Genomic DNA, 20,996 nt, shown 5'->3' with positions numbered 1-20,996 from the left:
AAAGAGCAGCTCACACTTTCAGAACACACACAAGTGGGTGGCTAGGATGAGGTTGTGCAGTGACCCTGAGCATTTTCTTCGCATTTGATGTGTTGGGGCTGATTTTGTGGGTTCATTTCTCAGCAATAAATGCTTCTTAGAAACCCAGGTCTTGCAGGATGTGCCCACTGGCATTTGACATCAAGTTTTTAGTGTGTTTTTTCTTTCCAGCAGGAGCACATTGTTTTCGTTGCTCACATTACATGTGACAAATGCAAAAACAACAATTGATGGACAGAATGCAGAACAATGTCATACATTCACCCCAGTACAGAGATCTGGGCCTAAATCCATCGTTTTTTTGCTCACCATGCCATTCCAGTTTGAACCCAGCCATATGCAAATCAGTCTTGACCCTGTGCCCCATGGGAACAGTCCAGCCTGAACTGCCAAGCCAGGTCCTCCCTGGACTGGAAACAAGCATCCTAGGACCGGTTTCGGGCTTTCAGCCCTCGTCAGCCAGGATAGCTTGATTCCAGTGGCATGGAGAGCAAGGGACTCACGTCTGAGCATACCCTTCCCACTCGGGGTGACAAATGCAAAAACAACAATTGATGGACAGAATGCAGAACAATGTCATACATTCACCCCAGTACAGAGATCTGGGCCTAAATCCATCGTTTTTTTGCTCACCATGCCATTCCAGTTTGAACCCAGCCATATGCAAATCAGTCTTGACCCTGTGCCCCATGGGAACAGTCCAGCCTGAACTGCCAAGCCAGGTCCTCCCTGGACTGGAAACAAGCATCCTAGGACCGGTTTCGGGCTTTCAGCCCTCGTCAGCCAGGATAGCTTGATTCCAGTGGCATGGAGAGCAAGGGACTCACGTCTGAGCATACCCTTCCCACTCGGGGTGACAAATGCAAAAACAACAATTGATGGACAGAATGCAGAACAATGTCATACATTCACCCCAGTACAGAGATCTGGGCCTAAATCCATCGTTTTTTTGCTCACCATGCCATTCCAGTTTGAACCCAGCCATATGCAAATCAGTCTTGACCCTGTGCCCCATGGGAACAGTCCAGCCTGAACTGCCAAGCCAGGTCCTCCCTGGACTGGAAACAAGCATCCTAGGACCGGTTTCGGGCTTTCAGCCCTCGTCAGCCAGGATAGCTTGATTCCAGTGGCATGGAGAGCAAGGGACTCACGTCTGAGCATACCCTTCCCACTCGGGGTGACAAATGCAAAAACAACAATTGATGGACAGAATGCAGAACAATGTCATACATTCACCCCAGTACAGAGATCTGGGCCTAAATCCATCGTTTTTTTGCTCACCATGCCATTCCAGTTTGAACCCAGCCATATGCAAATCAGTCTTGACCCTGTGCCCCATGGGAACAGTCCAGCCTGAACTGCCAAGCCAGGTCCTCCCTGGACTGGAAACAAGCATCCTAGGACCGGTTTCGGGCTTTCAGCCCTCGTCAGCCAGGATAGCTTGATTCCAGTGGCATGGAGAGCAAGGGACTCACGTCTGAGCATACCCTTCCCACTCGGGGTGACAAATGCAAAAACAAAAATTGATGGACAGAATGCAGAACAATGTCATACATTCACCCCAGTACAGAGAATGTCTGAACTGGGGTGGTGTAGTGGGCAAAAGAACGATGGATTTAACCCAGATCTCTTGACTGGGGGAGAATGTATGCATTGTCAGCATTCCGTCCATCATTTGATTGTTGTAACGCTTTTCGCCCTAAGTGGGATGGGTATTCCCAGACGTGGGACCCGTGCTCACTACGCCACTGGAGTCAAGCTATCCTGGCTGATGACGGCTGATAGCCAGAAACCGGTCCTAGGATGCTTGATTCCGGTCCAGGGAAGACATGGCTTGGCAGTTCGGGCTGGACTGTTCCCATGAGGCACAGGGTCAAGACTGATTTGCATATGGCCATGTCTGAACTGGGGTGGTGTAGTGGGCAAAAGAACGATGGATTTAACCCAGATCTCTTGACTGGGGGAGAATGTATGCATTGTCAGCATTCCGTCCATCATTTGATTGTTGTAACGCTTTTCGCCCTAAGTGGGATGGGTATTCCCAGACGTGGGACCCGTGCTCACTACGCCACTGGAGTCAAGCTATCCTGGCTGATGACGGCTGATAGCCAGAAACCGGTCCTAGGATGCTTGATTCCGGTCCAGGGAAGACATGGCTTGGCAGTTCGGGCTGGACTGTTCCCATGAGGCACAGGGTCAAGACTGATTTGCATATGGCCATGTCTGAACTGGGGTGGTGTAGTGGGCAAAAGAACGATGGATTTAACCCAGATCTCTTGACTGGGGGAGAATGTATGCATTGTCAGCATTCCGTCCATCATTTGATTGTTGTAACGCTTTTCGCCCTAAGTGGGATGGGTATTCCCAGACGTGGGACCCGTGCTCACTACGCCACTGGAGTCAAGCTATCCTGGCTGATGACGGCTGATAGCCAGAAACCGGTCCTAGGGTGCTTGATTCCGGTCCAGGGAAGACATGGCTTGGCAGTTCGGGCTGGACTGTTCCCATGAGGCACAGGGTCAAGACTGATTTGCATATGGCCATGTCTGAACTGGGGTGGTGTAGTGGGCAAAAGAACGATGGATTTAACCCAGATCTCTTGACTGGGGGAGAATGTATGCATTGTCAGCATTCCGTCCATCATTTGATTGTTGTAACGCTTTTCGCCCTAAGTGGGATGGGTATTCCCAGACGTGGGACCCGTGCTCACTACGCCACTGGAGTCAAGCTATCCTGGCTGATGACGGCTGATAGCCAGAAACCGGTCCTAGGATGCTTGATTCCGGTCCAGGGAAGACATGGCTTGGCAGTTCGGGCTGGACTGTTCCCATGAGGCACAGGGTCAAGACTGATTTGCATATGGCCATGTCTGAACTGGGGTGGTGTAGTGGGCAAAAGAACGATGGATTTACCCCAGATCTCTTGACTGGGGGAGAATGTATGCATTGTCAGCATTCCGTCCATCATTTGATTGTTGTAACGCTTTTCGCCCTAAGTGGGATGGGTATTCCCAGACGTGGGACCCGTGCTCACTACGCCACTGGAGTCAAGCTATCCTGGCTGATGACGGCTGATAGCCAGAAACCGGTCCTAGGATGCTTGATTCCGGTCCAGGGAAGACATGGCTTGGCAGTTCGGGCTGGACTGTTCCCATGAGGCACAGGGTCAAGACTGATTTGCATATGGCCATGTCTGAACTGGGGTGGTGTAGTGGGCAAAAGAACGATGGATTTAACCCAGATCTCTTGACTGGGGGAGAATGTATGCATTGTCAGCATTCCGTCCATCATTTGATTGTTGTAACGCTTTTCGCCCTAAGTGGGATGGGTATTCCCAGACGTGGGACCCGTGCTCACTACGCCACTGGAGTCAAGCTATCCTGGCTGATGACGGCTGATAGCCAGAAACCGGTCCTAGGATGCTTGATTCCGGTCCAGGGAAGACATGGCTTGGCAGTTCGGGCTGGACTGTTCCCATGAGGCACAGGGTCAAGACTGATTTGCATATGGCCATGTCTGAACTGGGGTGGTGTAGTGGGCAAAAGAACGATGGATTTAACCCAGATCTCTTGACTGGGGGAGAATGTATGCATTGTCAGCATTCCGTCCATCATTTGATTGTTGTAACGCTTTTCGCCCTAAGTGGGATGGGTATTCCCAGACGTGGGACCCGTGCTCACTACGCCACTGGAGTCAAGCTATCCTGGCTGATGACGGCTGATAGCCAGAAACCGGTCCTAGGATGCTTGATTCCGGTCCAGGGAAGACATGGCTTGGCAGTTCGGGCTGGACTGTTCCCATGAGGCACAGGGTCAAGACTGATTTGCATATGGCCATGTCTGAACTGGGGTGGTGTAGTGGGCAAAAGAACGATGGATTTAACCCAGATCTCTTGACTGGGGGAGAATGTATGCATTGTCAGCATTCCGTCCATCATTTCATTGTTGTAACACATTACATGTGACAGCAGGCCGGGGCACAAGAAGGAATAGCTGCAAGTTATGTCAGGCAGTGTGTTTTAAACTCCACGGAGGAATGTTTGCTAGTCACTGTTCCTGTTTGAACCAGACTACAAATAACAAATGTACATGGCTTCCTGCAACAGCTCTGAGGTGAAATAGCAAATACCTATGCAGTTGTTACATGTCTGTGTGAGGAGCAGTGGTTACTTTGTAAAACAAGCATTTACAATGCAATCGGTCTCCCTTTGGGACCTTATAAGTATTTACCTATGCTGGATATTATTGCATATTACTGCGTATTCTGTTTCGTGTGCAGCGACCACTGATAAGAGGTTTTAGCCTTCTAGGGGAGTTCACATTGCAGCATCTCACTGTCGGCCGGTTGTTCCTTTGGGGAACTTCCAGATAACTGAAGCAAGAACCGCAGATTGTAGACTGGCTACACAGTGAAACGCAGCATTAAGGCTGATTGCAGTAGGGCAATGGCTGCTTCTTGGGTTTATAGAGCCTTAATGCTGCCACCTTGTAACAAGAGCTGCAGTTTTTAAGCCCCCTAACCAGCAGCAGGAGCTGCAGCCATTATACTACATGCAGCTGTTAAGTGAAGCAAGAACTGCAGCGTCTACCCCAAGTGATGCGTGACCTGCTGCCGCTGACTGTTTTAGACTGGCTGTTACAGGACACTTATATTCTAGCCCAATCACGGCAATTTTGGAAAACATACCATCTTATATAATGAGGTACTTTTATGCAACTTCTTTACACGTTTATGGAGAGCAGAGATATACCATAAAAAGTAATTGGGACGAAAGTCTTTTTTTTGCAGTGCTCTTTCTATGTCAAGACAATATTTATATATGAATAAAACAAAATCACAGGACACACGATAAGCAGGCAAAATTTTCTGCACGCCACACGTACAGCTGAATGTTTTAAGGTGGAAGAATTGAATCTTGAGACGGGGCACTGACTAAACCTTCCCTTATCTCAAAGGGAGAGAGTGCATGTGTGCGTTAATCACTAGCTGCCCATCTTGTAAAGTTTCTGGCCAAGACATCAAACAACATAGACTATTCACGTTTTTAATCTCTGGAGAGTTTTTGGCAAAGTGCAGAACCTTTTAAAAAACAAGTGTAACTCACCCTGCTGCCCTCGATCCTTTTCCCCCAAAACCCGAATCAGCATTAAGCTCTGCACAGCTAGAAATATGTGCTGTTTGACAACCAGGGGTCAGGCACGATGAAACAGAGGGCTGCATGTGTTGTCACCACTGTTCCTGAAGAGACCAGACACGCTTCAGCTGAAAGATTGAACCCTACACTCTCGGTGCGCTGCTTAGCTGCAAATAAAAGGCTTGAACAGGTTAACCTGGAAGCACATGATGTCCATTTTACTTTGGGTTCGATTCTGTTCTTTAATGTACAGCAGTGTCGGGCAGTTTCATAGAGATTAGTGTAATCAGTGCACGTATTGTAATACGGATATTATGGCAGTGAGGATTTGTGTTGTTGCGGTCTTCCCATCGAACACGAGAGGCCTAGGGCAGGGGATTTGAAGTGAAATATGATGCTACCCTTCGGCGACTGCTAGGGCTTGTCCTGAACCGGAGGCGCTAAAAAAATTGTATGCTTGGATTGCGCATGTGTTCTGGAAACAGCCGTCTTTTGGTCAGGCAAAATAAGCCGTCAGCAGCGCGTGACACCAAAAAAGAGTGCAAATTCACCCAGCCAATCCCCCAATAAACAAGCATTTAAAAACCAATAGGACTCGTATTTACACGAGACATATTGCATTAAAACCGTGGGGGCGTTGATGAAGGCACGAACGTGAGTGGGGGGTGAGGGGGGGGCGAAAAGTCATGGACTGCGGGAGGGGGCGGAGAACACAGGAAAGAAAAATGTGTTGGAGGGGCTGATAGCCTCAGAAGTATACAAATAACGACATGGCCATCAGGAGGAGGGACTAACAGTATTTACAATCTAACCCAAACAACAAGATGGGCGGAGAGTGAGCGGAGCTTCCACGAAGCTTACCCGCTATTGTATATCCTCGCAAAGTGTGCGGCGCATGCGCGCTGCAACACCAGGCGAGACCTAAAAAAGAAGTGCCAAGGCTCTTATCAGGAGGCAGTTTTGACTAGCCCATTTGTCATGTTAGCACTGCCTAACACAGCACCAACAAACCTTACAAGTGGGGAGAGGATGTGGCCTAATGGTCAGAGCTGCCAACTTTGGAGTCCTTAAATGGTGCTCAAGCAGCAGTGTTGATGATTAAGTGCTGGTGCTGATGACCAGAAACCGCCGGCTCATATTAAGAGCGGGTGAGGAGTTCACCCAGCGCTTCTGGTAGAAAGGAGAAAAACAAACTATAAGTACACGCATGCAAGGAAAAGCAGGGTCTGCAGAGCATCTACAAACCTTTCACAAAACATGTGATAGGTGTGGCACATATTTCTGCAGGATACTGATTTAATATGCCTATTTTAAAGAGAATGCACAAATCACGCATCCAACCAAACATCAGAGACTTTAAAAAGATAACTACACTATATATAATTAAAGCGCGCTCCGGGAATAAGTGCCCTTCTCCTCTTCATGGCAGGACATCATCAGCAGCTGGTTAGCTGTGTAGCGCTTTACGCTACCTTAATAGCGTCTCATACTCTCGGATCTCTGCAAAAGAGGTGGCTGTTGTGCCATCCTCAAACTGATTATTTCTGTTTCATAACACATGCTACTGCTCTCTTATTAGTTAATAATTACTTTTGTGTTCATTTTCCCATTCTTGAACATATATACCGTTTTAAATCAGCTATTATCGGCTGTCCATGGAAAACATGTACCAAGCTGTACAATATGTTGCAAACCCAAATGTTATATTCTGCTCCTGATGCCCACTGTTAAGTAATAATTCTCAAAACAGAGTGTTGTTTACACACATTCCTAATTAAACTGAGCTTAAGTGCACACGTGGCTTGGGAGAGGCTGTTAAAGCAGAGTTGTTTGAATTATTTTGGAACCAGACACATTTGTAGTTCGCTGACTGAAGTTCCTGTTTATGGTGCCAGTGTAATTATTGGACAGGCCACAAGATCTCGGCTTCTTTTGATTGCAGACAGAAGAGGGCATGCAGCTGATGGGGAACTCATCTTATACCAGCATCTATACTTACATTTTAGAAGGGCTCATCTCTGAGCATTTTAGAATGGCTTATATCTGAGCAGCTACATAAAAAAACCTGATAAGAGTGTTCTGTCTAGACTTCTTTTTTCCAGACAGATGGAAGGCAGTTATCCGCATTTGCTAATGTTCAGGGATCTTCTTTAATGTGTCACAACCTATTGGCTTTGCCAAGCATCGTCAGTGTTGGCAAAATATCACTGTAGCTATAGCTCAATGCAAATTCTAGTGATGTCCATTAAAGCGTGTTTTTTTATTTTGCGTGTGGTGGGGGCAACATTGTATTAACCAGAACCTTGCACAGACTCTCCAAGCTTATCCTACAATGAGGGATCTACATTTTTAATATTATGTGTTTGACCTTGATTAAAGGAGGTAACCTTCTTCAATTTCTTTCACTTCTTGTTGTATGCAGTGGTGTGTGTTGTGTTGCATAACAATCTGCTGATAGAACCTGTTAGCTTAAGATCGGGCGGTGCTAAATATTGCATTCATTTTCATGGGCATGCCTCGTTCACTTTCCAAACTACTGTTTGCATGTAATTGGTGCAATAAGTGGGGACTATGGTTTGAAGCAAATTGGTAGCTCTGTATTTTGATAAATGTCCTAGTGAGTTTAGATTTCTCGAGTGTGTTGGGGCAACGACGATGTGGTGACATTTAAACAATGTAATCTAATGTTCGTCACTTGGTAATATTTTGAGTTGTAGATTTATCCAGTCCCTAATTTCTTATTAAAAATTTGCAGGGGCAAAACATTTTTCTTAGGAGCTGGCCACTTGACACTGGGGTTGACAAATACCTGGACTGCAAACTCTTGTTTCTACTTCATGGTTTCTGGTTACGGCTTCTCACCTCTATAAAATGGTGTGGTGTTGGGCATATAACGTTTTTTTCCATGTGCACTAATTTCTCTGCATAGCAGACTTTGGATTGCACATATATTATATTGAATCTTGGACATCCATATTAGATTTTTTGGTGCAATATTATCATTAATGTTGTGAGGAAACAGCTACCAATACACACGATGTATGCAATGCCACTCGGCATTATGCAATGCAACTCCACCTTACACAACACCATGTTACTCCACACAACTGCACTCCACTCTACACTACTACACTCTACTCAACCCCACTCCACTCCATGCAATGCCACTCAGCTCCACCCAATGTCACTCAGCTTCACCCAATGCCACTCAGCTTCATCCAATGCCACTCAGCTTCACCCAATGCCACTCAGCTCCACCCAATGCCACTTCACTGTACACAATGCTACTCCACGCAACTCCACTCCACTCTACACCACACAATTCCATAAAACTGCACTCCACTCAACGTCACTCCACTCTACGCAATGCCAATCAACGCAACTGCAGACCAATTCATGCCACACCATGCCGCTCTACACAATGCCACTCTATGCAATGCCACTCTACACAATGCCACTCTACGCATTGCCACTCCACACAACGCCACTCCATGCAACTGCACTCCACTCTACGCCACGTTGCTCTACTCAGTGCCACTCTATGCAACACCACTCTACACAATGCCATGCTACGCAACGCTACTACATTTTCGCCACGCCGTTCCACGCAACACCCCTCCACAACACTACACTCTACTCAACTTTAGAACACTTCACTCCATGCCCCTTCACACCAATAACTTGTAGCCATACTGAATAGCAGCCACACTAGTTTTTCACAACCACCAGACTGTTAAATCTGTGGAGTCCAGAGTCTAAAGTTAACTTGAGCAAGATTATGGATGCCTAGTGCTGCACTTGTTGAGCTGGATTGAATGGTCCCCGGTTAACCAGCTTATATCTGTAGGCTGTGCATTCAGAAGCTTTGAGTGCACTGTGCACGTTGACATCATTGCCCAAGTCTGGCACCCATGCAGTGTTTCTCAAAGGTGAGGCATAAGGAGTGCTGCATAATATCTTTTTTGTCCCAGAACGTCTGTGCTGGTGTGGCCATCTGAGTTGAGGTGCCTCACTCAGATTCAGAGGCATATTGTCATCAAAAGGGACAAGTTCATGAGCACTTTACAAAGTAACTTCGTGCATACGTGTACGTATATTCATGGGTTGGGAGCACCACCTCAGCATAACTTAGCACCAGTGCAGCTCCACCTGAGCACCACCTCAACATCACTCAGCACAAGCACAGCACCACTCTAGCACCACTCTAGCACCACCTCAGCACCAGTGCATCAGTGGAATATCACCTCAACACAACTCAGCTCTATCGCAGCACCACCTCAACATCAATGCAGCACAACTTAAGCAACACTCAGCACCACCTAGCCATTACTCAGCAACAGCACAGCACCACTTTAGCACCACCTGAGCACCACTGCAGCATCACCTCAGCACCAGTGCAACACCACCTCAGCAGCAGTGTAACACCACCTCAGCACCTCTGCACCACCACTTCAGCACCATTCAGCGTCACTCAGCACGACCACAGCACTGCCTAAGCATTACTTAGCAACACCTGAGCCCCACCACAACACCACCTCAGCATCAATCAGCCACAGCGAAGCACCACCTAAGCACCAGCGCAGAACCACCTCTATCTCTCTTGAAGAACATACACACACACAATTTCTTGCGCTCTCTCTCTTGTTTCTCTTTCTCTGTCACCCTTTGACCTTCCTGTGGGTATCTTTATTTCTATCCTATTGATCTCCTCTCATACTAACGCAGTCTGTCTTTCTCAACCGTTTATTTCTTACCTCATATACATACTCTTACCTCAGTGTTTCATTCTCAATCTCTGGCATCAGCACTTCTATTTATTAAATTTTATACAGATTTCAGACTATCCACACAGTTTCTAAAGTGCCCAATTGCCATAAGTGCAGTCTGACCTCGGAATATGGCATCTGTTGATTCTACCCTAGTTGCCATCTGCTGCTCATGTTGCAATTCAGGTACTATTTCTCAACCTTCACCATACCATTGTTTATATTCCCCCCATAAGCAACAACAACAAAAGCTATAACAAACAAGCATTAGAACAGACAGGAAGAAGTTGCCAGCATTGCAAGGACAAAAAATTCCAGTATGTTAAGCAATACTCCATCTGCAGTGCACCTACCGATATGTGGGTGTGTGGAGAAGTTATGGATAATGTGCTGCATGGCTAAACACTTATAAGGTCCCAAAGGCAAACACGCAAATAAAATACATTATCATCTACAACGCCAATAGCTCCAACTCTTCTAAATGCGAGACCTATTGCATTGCAAATGCTTGTTTTATTTGCCTTTACCACCCTACCACATGTCCAAATCCTACATTTAAACTTTGGGGCTCATTCTGAATTTTGCTGTTGTATTACATCCCCAAAACGAGGCAGATGTCCCATCCATCCCATTTAGAGTGTATAGCTGGCTATAAACTATAAATAGGGTGGACATATCAGCCATACATTTTTGGAAGATGTTCAGCATTCATTAATCTGTAATTACCACCTTAGTGTTTTTTTTAGTTCTGAGAGATTTCCTGCTGAGCAAAGTAGGAGGCTGTATTTGACAAGGGCTCCAGTGGGTCAGACACTTACATTCATCCGGTCCCACAGCAACTTCAAACTTTGATGGAAAAGCTCAAAGTAGACCAAATCAGCCATCATTAGCTTGAAAGGATGGGCCTGTCTCGGAGATGTTTTGTGCCTTCTCCCAGTCCTTAATAGAACTACATAATGCAAAGCCCCAAATCATGTTGATGCTAGAAAAAGTCACTCAGTTACCCGTAGCTCACAGGCCTCCAAAAAATAATTCTAGGGTAGCAAACTTACTCCAATATGTAAACTACTCAAAAGTGTAAGTTATCTTTGTGATTTACACTTTTGACTAAGTTTAACGTTATATACATTTTTAAATTCAAACTAGAATAATACAATATTTTATAAATAAATAATAAATGTGTACTATATGTATATATTTTTCACATTAATTTATATTTATGTATATGTTAAACTATTCTAAATAATTTAATGTAAAATAACATTATTTCCTATGGTGTCTTATTTTAATTCCTCACCTCCATTGTTTTCAATGGAAGCGTGATGCAGTACCAGTCGCTGGCCTTGTTTGGTGCTGGTCTTTTTTAGTAGAAACTTACACTCGGATTTTGTGAATAAACAAAACGTAGTAAACTTACTAAAAAAACTGTACATTGTCAAAAGTGTAAGTCACCTTTGTGAATCAGGCAAGAGTATGGAAAGACAACAGCTAGTTTAAGGGAACTCTAAAAATTGATTAGAGCATTTGATGTTCCACTTTCACATCTCAAATTGTCTATTTTGCAACATATGATCATTGTGATTTCCTTTGTGTATGATATTCTTTTTTGTGTTTCTTTTCAATTGTAGGGGAAGGAAAGTGTATCGATGTACAGGCAACATTTAATTTTGGAGAGATCTGGTTCAATTAGTGCTAATTATCTTGATGAGGTCATTGAAAGATAATTGCCAATGATTCTCCATTAAATTCCTTTGACTTCATTTTAATGCTGTTAGTCCAGTTTGACCATAGTGCTGCTAAATCCCTAATATGGAAGGATATGCTTCTGAAACATAAGAACAAAAGAGCACTTTTAAATATAATGTTACACTATAATGTGCCACAACAGCTTGTGAATGATTGTGTGTTAATTAAGGAAAACAGGCTCAACTCTGCAAGTAATTTAAACAGCCAAGTGTTTTCAATTAAGGAAACATACTTAATTGATATTTATAACTCAGCTACAGATACTGTCTGATACAAGTTATACTACAAAGATCTGTAATAGAACTATTTATCCCGGATCATTTGAACAGTGCTGCAGAGGCTGTGTTCAAGATGCAAATGTACATCATATCTGTAGGTCAAATTGTTTACTCCAGATCTTAAAAAGGAATGTTGCTGGATATAAGACCCCAACATGCCACTGTCCCAACATCAATCATGAACAAAACTGACAAACAGCACATCTGGCAACTACCACCAAACAAGTCCTGAATCTTTCAGTCTTCATGAATATATTATGAAAGTATTATCGATCAGCTCCACAAAAAGATAAATCCAACATTCTTCAAAAGTCCTGCCAGTCCAGCTACAGACAATGGTGCAGCATTAAGACAGCATTTGTTCAAGTGATGGCAGAAAAAAAGTGATCCCTACCTTCTCTTTCTACTCAGTCTCACTGTAGCATTCAAAACTATTGGTCACGGGGCCATGATAAATACTTATGACATCAAACGCACTTTAAAGACACACTCCTATTGTAGTTGAGATCATACTTGATGAACAGATCCAAAATAGTCTGATCAGTTCTGCCAGATCCTATCCCATTGCTAGTACATGAGGTATTCCACTTGGCTCCATTCTATTACAAATACTATTCCTATTACACATGAAACCTCACAATTGCATCTTTCACCAATATACAAAAGAACACACAGCTTTCATAAGGGTCACATTAAATCACTGAATCATCAAACTTTAAACTCACCTTACAACCATGCCAGACTGGACGTCCATTGCTTATCCCAGGCTGAATCTACCGAAAATCAAATGTGTTCTCATCACTAATGCCTATAAGAAGTACAGGTCCAGGTGGCTGGACTTGATGAACCAAATTCAGTCTACAACTTGTCAACAGCAGCAAATGCCTTGAGATTTATATCAAGAGCAAATTCACCTTCAGAAGACATGCACTGACAAAATCAAGACCTTCATTATCGTTACTGCATAATGTGAACCCATTCATAAAAAAAAAAAAGACTTCATAGTGCCAGCACAAAACATAAGCTTCTCTAACCTCAATGGAGATAATGTCCAACTTGAAAGAATCCCAGGCACCTACCTGTTGCCTCTGAAAAGTATCCTCCATACTGCAGCAACCCTCATCAAGGTCTCAGAAATTTCAGGGAAATAACACCTACATTTATAAATCTCCATTGGCTCCCATTGATAACCAACCTCATCTGCAAGACCCGATGCATCGTTTATGACACTCTATCATAACTGACATCCAAAATCAAGACATACGCCCAATTTCACCAAAAAGGATGTAAATTTGTCCCATTCAAATTAAGCCTACGTCCACATGCAGATCTACTACTTTTCACTATTTGCCAAAATTCCTGGTAGTGTGACTGGAAAGCTCCAACAGGCACAGGTTTCCAGGCATACAACTCAGAATGTCATGTGACATGTCCCACAAAGTCATATTTATCTCTCTGTGGAATTCGATATATGACAGAATTCTCTACAGGGGAAAAAGTAGCCTTCTGTTCAAATACAGATATTTTTCTTCTTGGGAGAATTATTTTCCCCATTTGAAAAGGCCTTTACGCCCCCAGATAATCTAGGGGTGATCTGTTATTGTTCTCATAAAGGAAGGGAAGTAATTTCAGCCCATGGCTGGAGTAAATCTCTGAACATTTCCAGCATAGGAAGTGGTTGGTTCAGTGGTTGGATTTGCACAGAACGGTACACGTTTCTAGACGTTCCTAAACTTTTAAAGGAAACCATGGCCTGCAATGCCCACTTCTAACCCATTGAGTGGGATTTACAATTGTGGATTGTTCTGCACTGGCTGCTGAAATATTTGCAGTAATTAATTAATTAACGTCAGATAGGAATGCCCTTTGTAACCTCCAAGTAGACATAAATGAAGGTATGGTATTTTTGGCCATGAATAGATTTTGATGGCCAAAAATACCTTTATGAATAGGCTCCGCAAGGAGGATTCTGAAAAACCTGCAGCAATATCAGTATGAGACTACATTCCAGGATTTACATGAAGGGAAAAAACAGATATCATGACATCTGCTATGTCCAATGGATATGAAATTACATCCCAGTAAGCCCCATGCACCATTAAAGATGTCAATACTCAGATAGTCAAGGAGCATCTCATCAATGTGTGACTTCTTAAACACCTTACTTTTGAATAATGGCTCCTAACCTTTTTCCAAATCTACTCTCTGGGCTTTCCGCCTGGCCAATAGTTCTCTAGTTGAGAAAACCTCCTGAGCGGCACACCGTGCGAGACGCAGGACGCCGAGCAAGGGCGAGGTGGAGGTCCCTCCAGATCATTCAATCTGCGGCTCGGAGGTGCGGGCGCCCCCCTCCCGGGAAGCAGCCCCTGCATTAAGCCACTACAATCGGTCGAGGCAGTGAGGAGACGGTGGGCGGAGCCGCGTTTGCTGTGTGGAGCCCCCGCGGCCGTAGTAGTAACGAATGTGAGCGGCATCAGTGTGAAGATATACGTATAGTATACCGAGGATAATAACTCCTGAAGCTATCGTTTGTGCGCCCGTTCTGGCGGCAGTGCTAGTGACAACCGCGATAACGAATCCAAGATGGCGGATGCGATCGGCAGTCTGCGATCGGACCAGCGCAAACACCGGTGAGTGCGGTGACTGCCGGAGGTTTGAAGACATCCAGCGGAGGCGAGATTCTGTTGCACCCGATTCTGTGCACAATAACCGGCGCTCAACCTAGCGCTCGAACCTGCCGGATCCTGTGCAACTGCGAGGCAGGGGCACAGACAGAGCGAGGAGCAGCGAAGCACTCAGCACTCTGCAGGAAAGTAAGGAAACCAGTAGGGAGCAGGGAACAGGATGCGGCGCTAGAGCCAGCAGGGGGTGCAGAAGTTTATAGCAGACCTATAGCAAGGCACAAGGTACAAGGTGCAAGGTACCAGGAGCTTTGTGCGTAAGGTGTTGGCTCACACTGTTTGGGTGGGGGTTGTATAGGAACTTGCACAGGAGCGGAGAAAAGCGGAGAAAAGCAAGGCAGGCAAAAAAACTTCTTGCATGTTAACTATTATTATGATACAAAATCTGTACGTATGTTCCAGCTCTGGTGATTTGTGACTGAAAAAGAGGAACTACTCTGTTGTGCCAAACGCCGAGAATTCCACTCCCCCGTTGCAGTAGCCCAGCCCTACGCTACACGTCTGAAGTCAGTGACAGCAATAGCGTGAGCAGCAGAGGCAGTGCCTCTGGATACTGGAACTAAAAGACTGGTTAAAGGTTACTGGACTTTTAAAAGGGTTTAAAGGCTGTACCCTAAAAGAGCAAGAATCTAATTTGGGGTTTATAGAGACTGTGAAACCTTAACCTAAACCAAGCGTTAGGGATGGCCCCCAAGAAACTCAAAAAGAACCTGGAACTTAAACTGAGACCAAGAGTGACCCTAGTTAACCCGAGTGCCTCAGAAGGAAGTGGAGAGTGCCCTGAGCCGAGCCCAGAGAAAAAGGCAAAGAAAAGAGCAAAGAGATGTATGGCCATAAGCAAAAAACAGGGTGGTATCACCTCAAACTCGCTAAAAGAATTTGTGGGGAAACATTTCAAAAATGTTTTCTCACCAGCAAAGGCCCCTGACACAGAAATAATAGAGGCTGCGCCGCAGAATGAGAGTATGAGTAAAAGTGGGAACGGGATTGAGAACATCTCCCTACCGCTTGAGGATCACATAATAGAATCAGTAACTCTGGCCAATCAGTCTCTACAACTCATTTTATCATCACCACGGATGTCCTCTTCACTGCGAAGTCTTTTTATTTATGAACCAGAGACAGGACACCGGGATACCCTGATTTCAGAGGAGGACTCGAGGATAGAGGAGGAGGATGCACCTGGTAGAGAGCTTAGGCAAAGAAGGAAAGAAAAGCAAAGCCCGCTTGAGAACTCGAAAGAAACAGTGATAGAACAAAGCGTGGAATTGAATCTAAACTCTGAACTAAATTTGGAACTTTCTGCTACACCCGCTTCGTCGATGTTGGACCTTATGTTAATACTACAGAGAACTCTACAAGGTCTTCTAGAAGTCACGCTGACAAACAATGACATTTTAAAAGTACAGAAAAAGTACCTAGCTAAGATAGAGGGTGAGCTACAGGGGATTAGATGCCAAATGCCTTCTATGGTAAGACCTGTCCCAGATATCGATCCACAGCCTATGGTAGAGGAACACCTCGATCCAGCTGATTTATCTAAAGAAAAACCGGAGGTTTATATCTAAATATGGCCAATGAGAGTAATAAAAATAGGCAAGATCTCTAGATTTACGCCAGCAAATAGAGCAGGGCGAGTAGGAAGGAAACCATTAAGAAAGGGGAGTAACAAGACAGTGAAAAGATCAAGGGTGGGTGAGGTCGAGGCGAGAGGTTAGGGTAGGGTGCAAGAAATAAAGGCACTCAACCCCATCAGGAGTATAATGAAGAAGAAAATCCCAAAGAAACAAAACATAACGGCGCAATTAGATAGTAACTTAAGTACGCAGGAGAAACAAGTTAGGAATAAAACCCCAACTCAGCCTAAAAATCACAGTAGTTGCCTGTGTCATGGCTACGGAGGAAGCCTTCGAACCGGGAATATTCCGGTGGTAGGAACTAATAGGCCAACAAATCAGATAAATAAGATACAAGTGATACAACAGCAGGCATTAAAAGGTGCAAGGAAGGAGGGTAAGTGGTTATATTTTGAACCAATACCAACAGGTAAAGGGGGTAAGAAGTTAAGGAAGAGGTTGCCGTTGAACAGGTCACAACTTCTGCAAGTGTTCACCAAGTGTCCAAATTTGAAAGGTAAAGGGTCACATGATTTAAGACAAGTGGGATTTAGGCAAAATATAGAAGGAAAGGATGTGACCAGAGTATTGATGTACTCGGACCTGATAAAGATTATGATTGAAAAAGCGGAGAGTGAGTTACAGAAAGAATGGATACGGATACTATCCGAAGAGGAAGTACAAATAGAAGTATAAGGGAAAGAGCTGCAGGGTAAGAATCTTTTAAGGTACCATGCAGGATTAAGAAAGAGACAGGTAAGGATAATTGATATGGAAGAAGATGAAGGAGTTGACTTGGGAAACCTAAAAATAATAGTAAATAATTCAGATGTGGAAAATTGGTGGGGAAACTGGAGCCAGGGATTAAGCCACGAAGGTCCCTCAAACAGGTATATTGAGGGGCGTGGGGAGGAAGGATCCCTAGATGACGTCGAATAGGTAAAGGGCATGCCGCATGGCATAAGAATAGCTTCCTGGAACATAAGTGGTCTCGGAGATCAATCCAAACAAGAAAATATAAGGGAACTAGGAAAAAACACCGAGATCATCTGTATCCAGGAAACTTGGCTATGCGGCAAGACCCCGACATTCGTTGGCTTCCGCCAGTTTAATCGCTTAGCGAAGAAGCAAAGATGTGGGTGCCCAGTAGGGGGATTAATGACATTGCTATCAACCAAAATAGTGAAAAAGGTGATCGAAATAACTGTAAAGTGTAAATGGCTACTTGCATGTAGGGTAACTTTATCTACCTCTGATAAAAAGAATACAATGGCGCTGTTAAATGTGTATATGCAATGGGGTACCAGAGAGGAATATGCAGTCGAAATGGGGAATTTTAAATATGATATGGACACAATCTGTGAAAAATATGGTATGGATCTGATCATACTAATGGGTGACTTTAATCACAAACTGGACCCAAAGAAAGTAGATTGTTGGTTCCAAGAATTGCTGGAGGCGTATGATATAACACAAGCAACTTTCCCAAACTGTGTATGTACATTCAATGATATTCAGTTGGGAAATTATTTGGGGACTAAACGGAAGATCAATATTAGACTGTCCAGCAAAGAAAACATTTAAATTAGGTTTGCAAAACTGCCCAATAGACTATGTATTTACGTCACCCTGGTGCTTCCATCTAATTCAAAGATTTTAGGATCACTAATAGAGAAGGGAGTGCCATAACCTCTTAGAACTAGAGCTCCTAGACGTACATTTGAACCCCTGTGATAAAGTTATTGAACAACAGGTGGGATACCCCAGGCGAATCACCACAAGACTAACAGAAGAGTATGTAGCCCAGCTAGTAAAATTGCAGCAGAACCTAGTTCTGGGCACATTAAGTGGCCAGAGCTTGGATTGGTATGTGGATAAAATTGAAGAAGTGGTCCAAAGCCTCAGCGATGGTCTGAGGAAAGACAAAATAAATGATAAAAGGAACCAAAGAAAGCCGGAGGGACAAGGAAGGTGGTTTACAAAGAATTGTTTGAAAAAGAAGAGAGAATTGAGGAGAACAGCACGTAGCCTAAGTATAAAGTATGATCAGGGTAAGGCTGATATCCTCATGAAATTAAAAAGAGAATATAAATATGTTAATTAGGAGGGCAAAAAGAGAGTTAAAGAAGACTGTTGGAAAGAGCTGCTTGAGGCAATAGAAACAAAGAATATACGCCAGTTCTGGAAACGAATTCAATCAGCAGTAGACCGCTCTGCGGCCACAATGAACTGTGTCGTAGAAGAAGCAGCTTGGGAGGAATACTTGCTGGAATTATATAGCCCAGGCAGAGAACCGGAAGAGGGTTTGCAACCAGATTTGAGCGGTCTGGTAGCAGTTTTAAAACCCGACTTTTCGGCCTCTGAAGTGAAAAACACGATAAAACGTTTGAATCTAACAAGGGCAGCAGGTCCAGACAACCTCCTTGCCCTGGTAATTAAAACTCAGTTGGACTGGTGGGCAGAATTCTTTGCTGAGATGTTCCAAGTTATTTTAGAAACTGGGAAGTTCCCTAATAATTGGAAGGGTGCAATAATAAGGCCCTTACACAAGAAAGGCGATATGCAAGTCCCAAAAAACTATAGATTAATTAATCTAATAGATATTGGGAAAAGATCTTCGCAAAAATAGTATTAGGTAAACTAAAAGATTGGGCAGACCAGAATTCAGTGGTACCGGTTGAACAGGGGGGATTCAAAGAAGGTCATTCCACTATAGACCACTGTTTTGTTATATGTATAGACTTGGGTTTTTCGGTTCACCCATAAGAGTGAGCACATCTAACAACACTAGGGACAAACGGTGTGCAGACGAAAATATACCATAACTATCTTGCTAGTGTGACATCCTCCATACTTCCCTCTAACCTACCACTCAGTCAACATTATATGATACCAAATATGGGTTTATTTACCATGCTGCTAGGTTTGTCTTGCAACCCTTGTGCGTAAGACACTCATATATTTCTAAATCGCCGTCATCAGCTTGTACACTGCTTCTGTGCTAGGGCCCTGTAATCTGTGTAGGATAGAATGTCTGTATGCAACCATAAATTGAATGGTGTTCAACCGCAAATGCCACCTCTGGAGCATAACAAATTATCAGTAAGGTTGCATGATTTTGGCATCCTCTGATTTTCGGTCAACATCTTCTCTGGTATGATTACAATCATTATGAATGTCCAGAGTGTGTGGTACTCAGTTAGTTTATTTAAGGGCTTGCTGTGAAAGTTTCTGACTTACGTATGATCTTGCTAATCCTCACCTATCTGTGCTACAATCACTATTAAATGCCACACTTGATTATAGAAATGCACTGTCTCGTATCCTACTTGTTGAGGCACTTTCAGGTAACCCAGATGTTGCAAGGAAATGAGGGTTAGGGAAGGACTTTTCTTCATTCGGTTATATGCTCATTTCATTGGTTGACAGAGAAGCTTAGGGTCACACTAAAGACAGATAATCATTGCTTTCCGGCTTACCTTCAGTTGATTTACAAAAAAAATTGATCCAAATATGTCAGGCTCAATACTGCCCCTTTACAACTTTATTCTACTTGAAGTATTTCTGTCAAGGTTTGTGGGTTGGTCTTACTATGCTGGAAATTTTGGTTACAAATAGCAGATAAGGAAGGACTGGATAATTATCCTTACCCTACACATTTAAAAAGATTTGTAAAATATTTTTTCCATAACCATTGGCCACATTTTAGTTCATTCCTGCAAGAGTTACCAACATCAATCAGCTCTCTGTGCTCTTAGAGGAATATTCATGTATTATCAATAAAGTAACTGGAATATAAATGATGAAAATCTAGGCATGGAAATCAAAAAGTGCTTTCTATCAGTAAGGGACATGGGTTTAATTAATTGCATGTAACCCTCACAAGGGCGGCTCGTTTTTCAGACTGAATGCTATTACAATGTACAATGAAAACAATTATTGTTTTTCACAAAAAAATATGAATGTAATAGTTGCACTTACTCTGGAAGTCGTGACACAACACCTGCAGAGAGAGATGTTAGCCCGTCGTTTATCCGAAGAGGTTTCCCTTTCCAAAGCCAGCTTAGAACAAATTCCAGCGCCAGCATTGCGACGAAATATGGAGTAGCCTTTAAAAGGAAATAAGATAATATATTCACAGCACCATGCACAACAGAACGTGTTTACGTGCTAGTTAGTATTTTACAAAGAGTAAAAAAGTAAAAGTGTAAAAAAGTACTTACGTTGACCCAGATATACTTACAGTAAACTGAGTCCCAAAAGAAAGATTTAGAGCACCGTCGTTTATGCTTATTTAAGTAGCAGGCATCATTTTTTTTTGTGTGATTTAATGAGATTAATTTAAAACCTTCCAGTGATAATGGGATGAAGGCCAACAATATTCTTAATGCTTCAGTACACAAAACGGCAGAATTGGGAGTACAATGTTACGCTTTTGCCAGCTCTTAAATACACTATTTAAACAATACAGGGATGTGACAGACATACTTGCAATGTTTGTGTAGCTAAAGCACTGAACCAAACAACAGCCAATTTTCTCACTACTAGTTTCTTGAAGATTTCATACTCGAGATAGCAGCTAAAACCCCCTTTTTGCTCAACCAATCCTCAAAATTGTTTCTCCCACAGACACGCTCCAAACTTGCAAAGTCAATATCCATCATAGTATTAATGTCAATCACTTGCCTCCATGTTCTTTGCTCTGTTGAAGCTCTGGTGCAGGTGAAACATTCAACT

General features: G+C 43.7%; 1 protein-coding gene across 4 annotated transcripts in view; it reads right to left on the bottom strand.

Annotated features, from left to right (window-relative positions):
* The window catches only part of AGMO (alkylglycerol monooxygenase), an 890,221-nt gene that overhangs the window by 830,576 nt on the left and 38,649 nt on the right, over positions 1 to 20,996 (bottom strand). For all 4 annotated transcript variants that reach the window (XM_085630810.1, XM_085630809.1, XM_085630808.1 and 1 more), the window contains exon 3: positions 20,241 to 20,368. In XM_085630810.1, the coding sequence (XP_085486936.1) occupies positions 20,241 to 20,368 (128 nt within the window). The remainder of the gene's footprint in view (positions 1 to 20,240; positions 20,369 to 20,996) is intronic.

This window comes from Triturus cristatus, chromosome 10 (genome assembly GCF_964204655.1).
Source record: "Triturus cristatus chromosome 10, aTriCri1.1, whole genome shotgun sequence".
Taxonomy (NCBI): Eukaryota; Metazoa; Chordata; class Amphibia; order Caudata; family Salamandridae; genus Triturus; species Triturus cristatus.
This window is presented reverse-complemented; position numbering and strand designations above follow the sequence as displayed.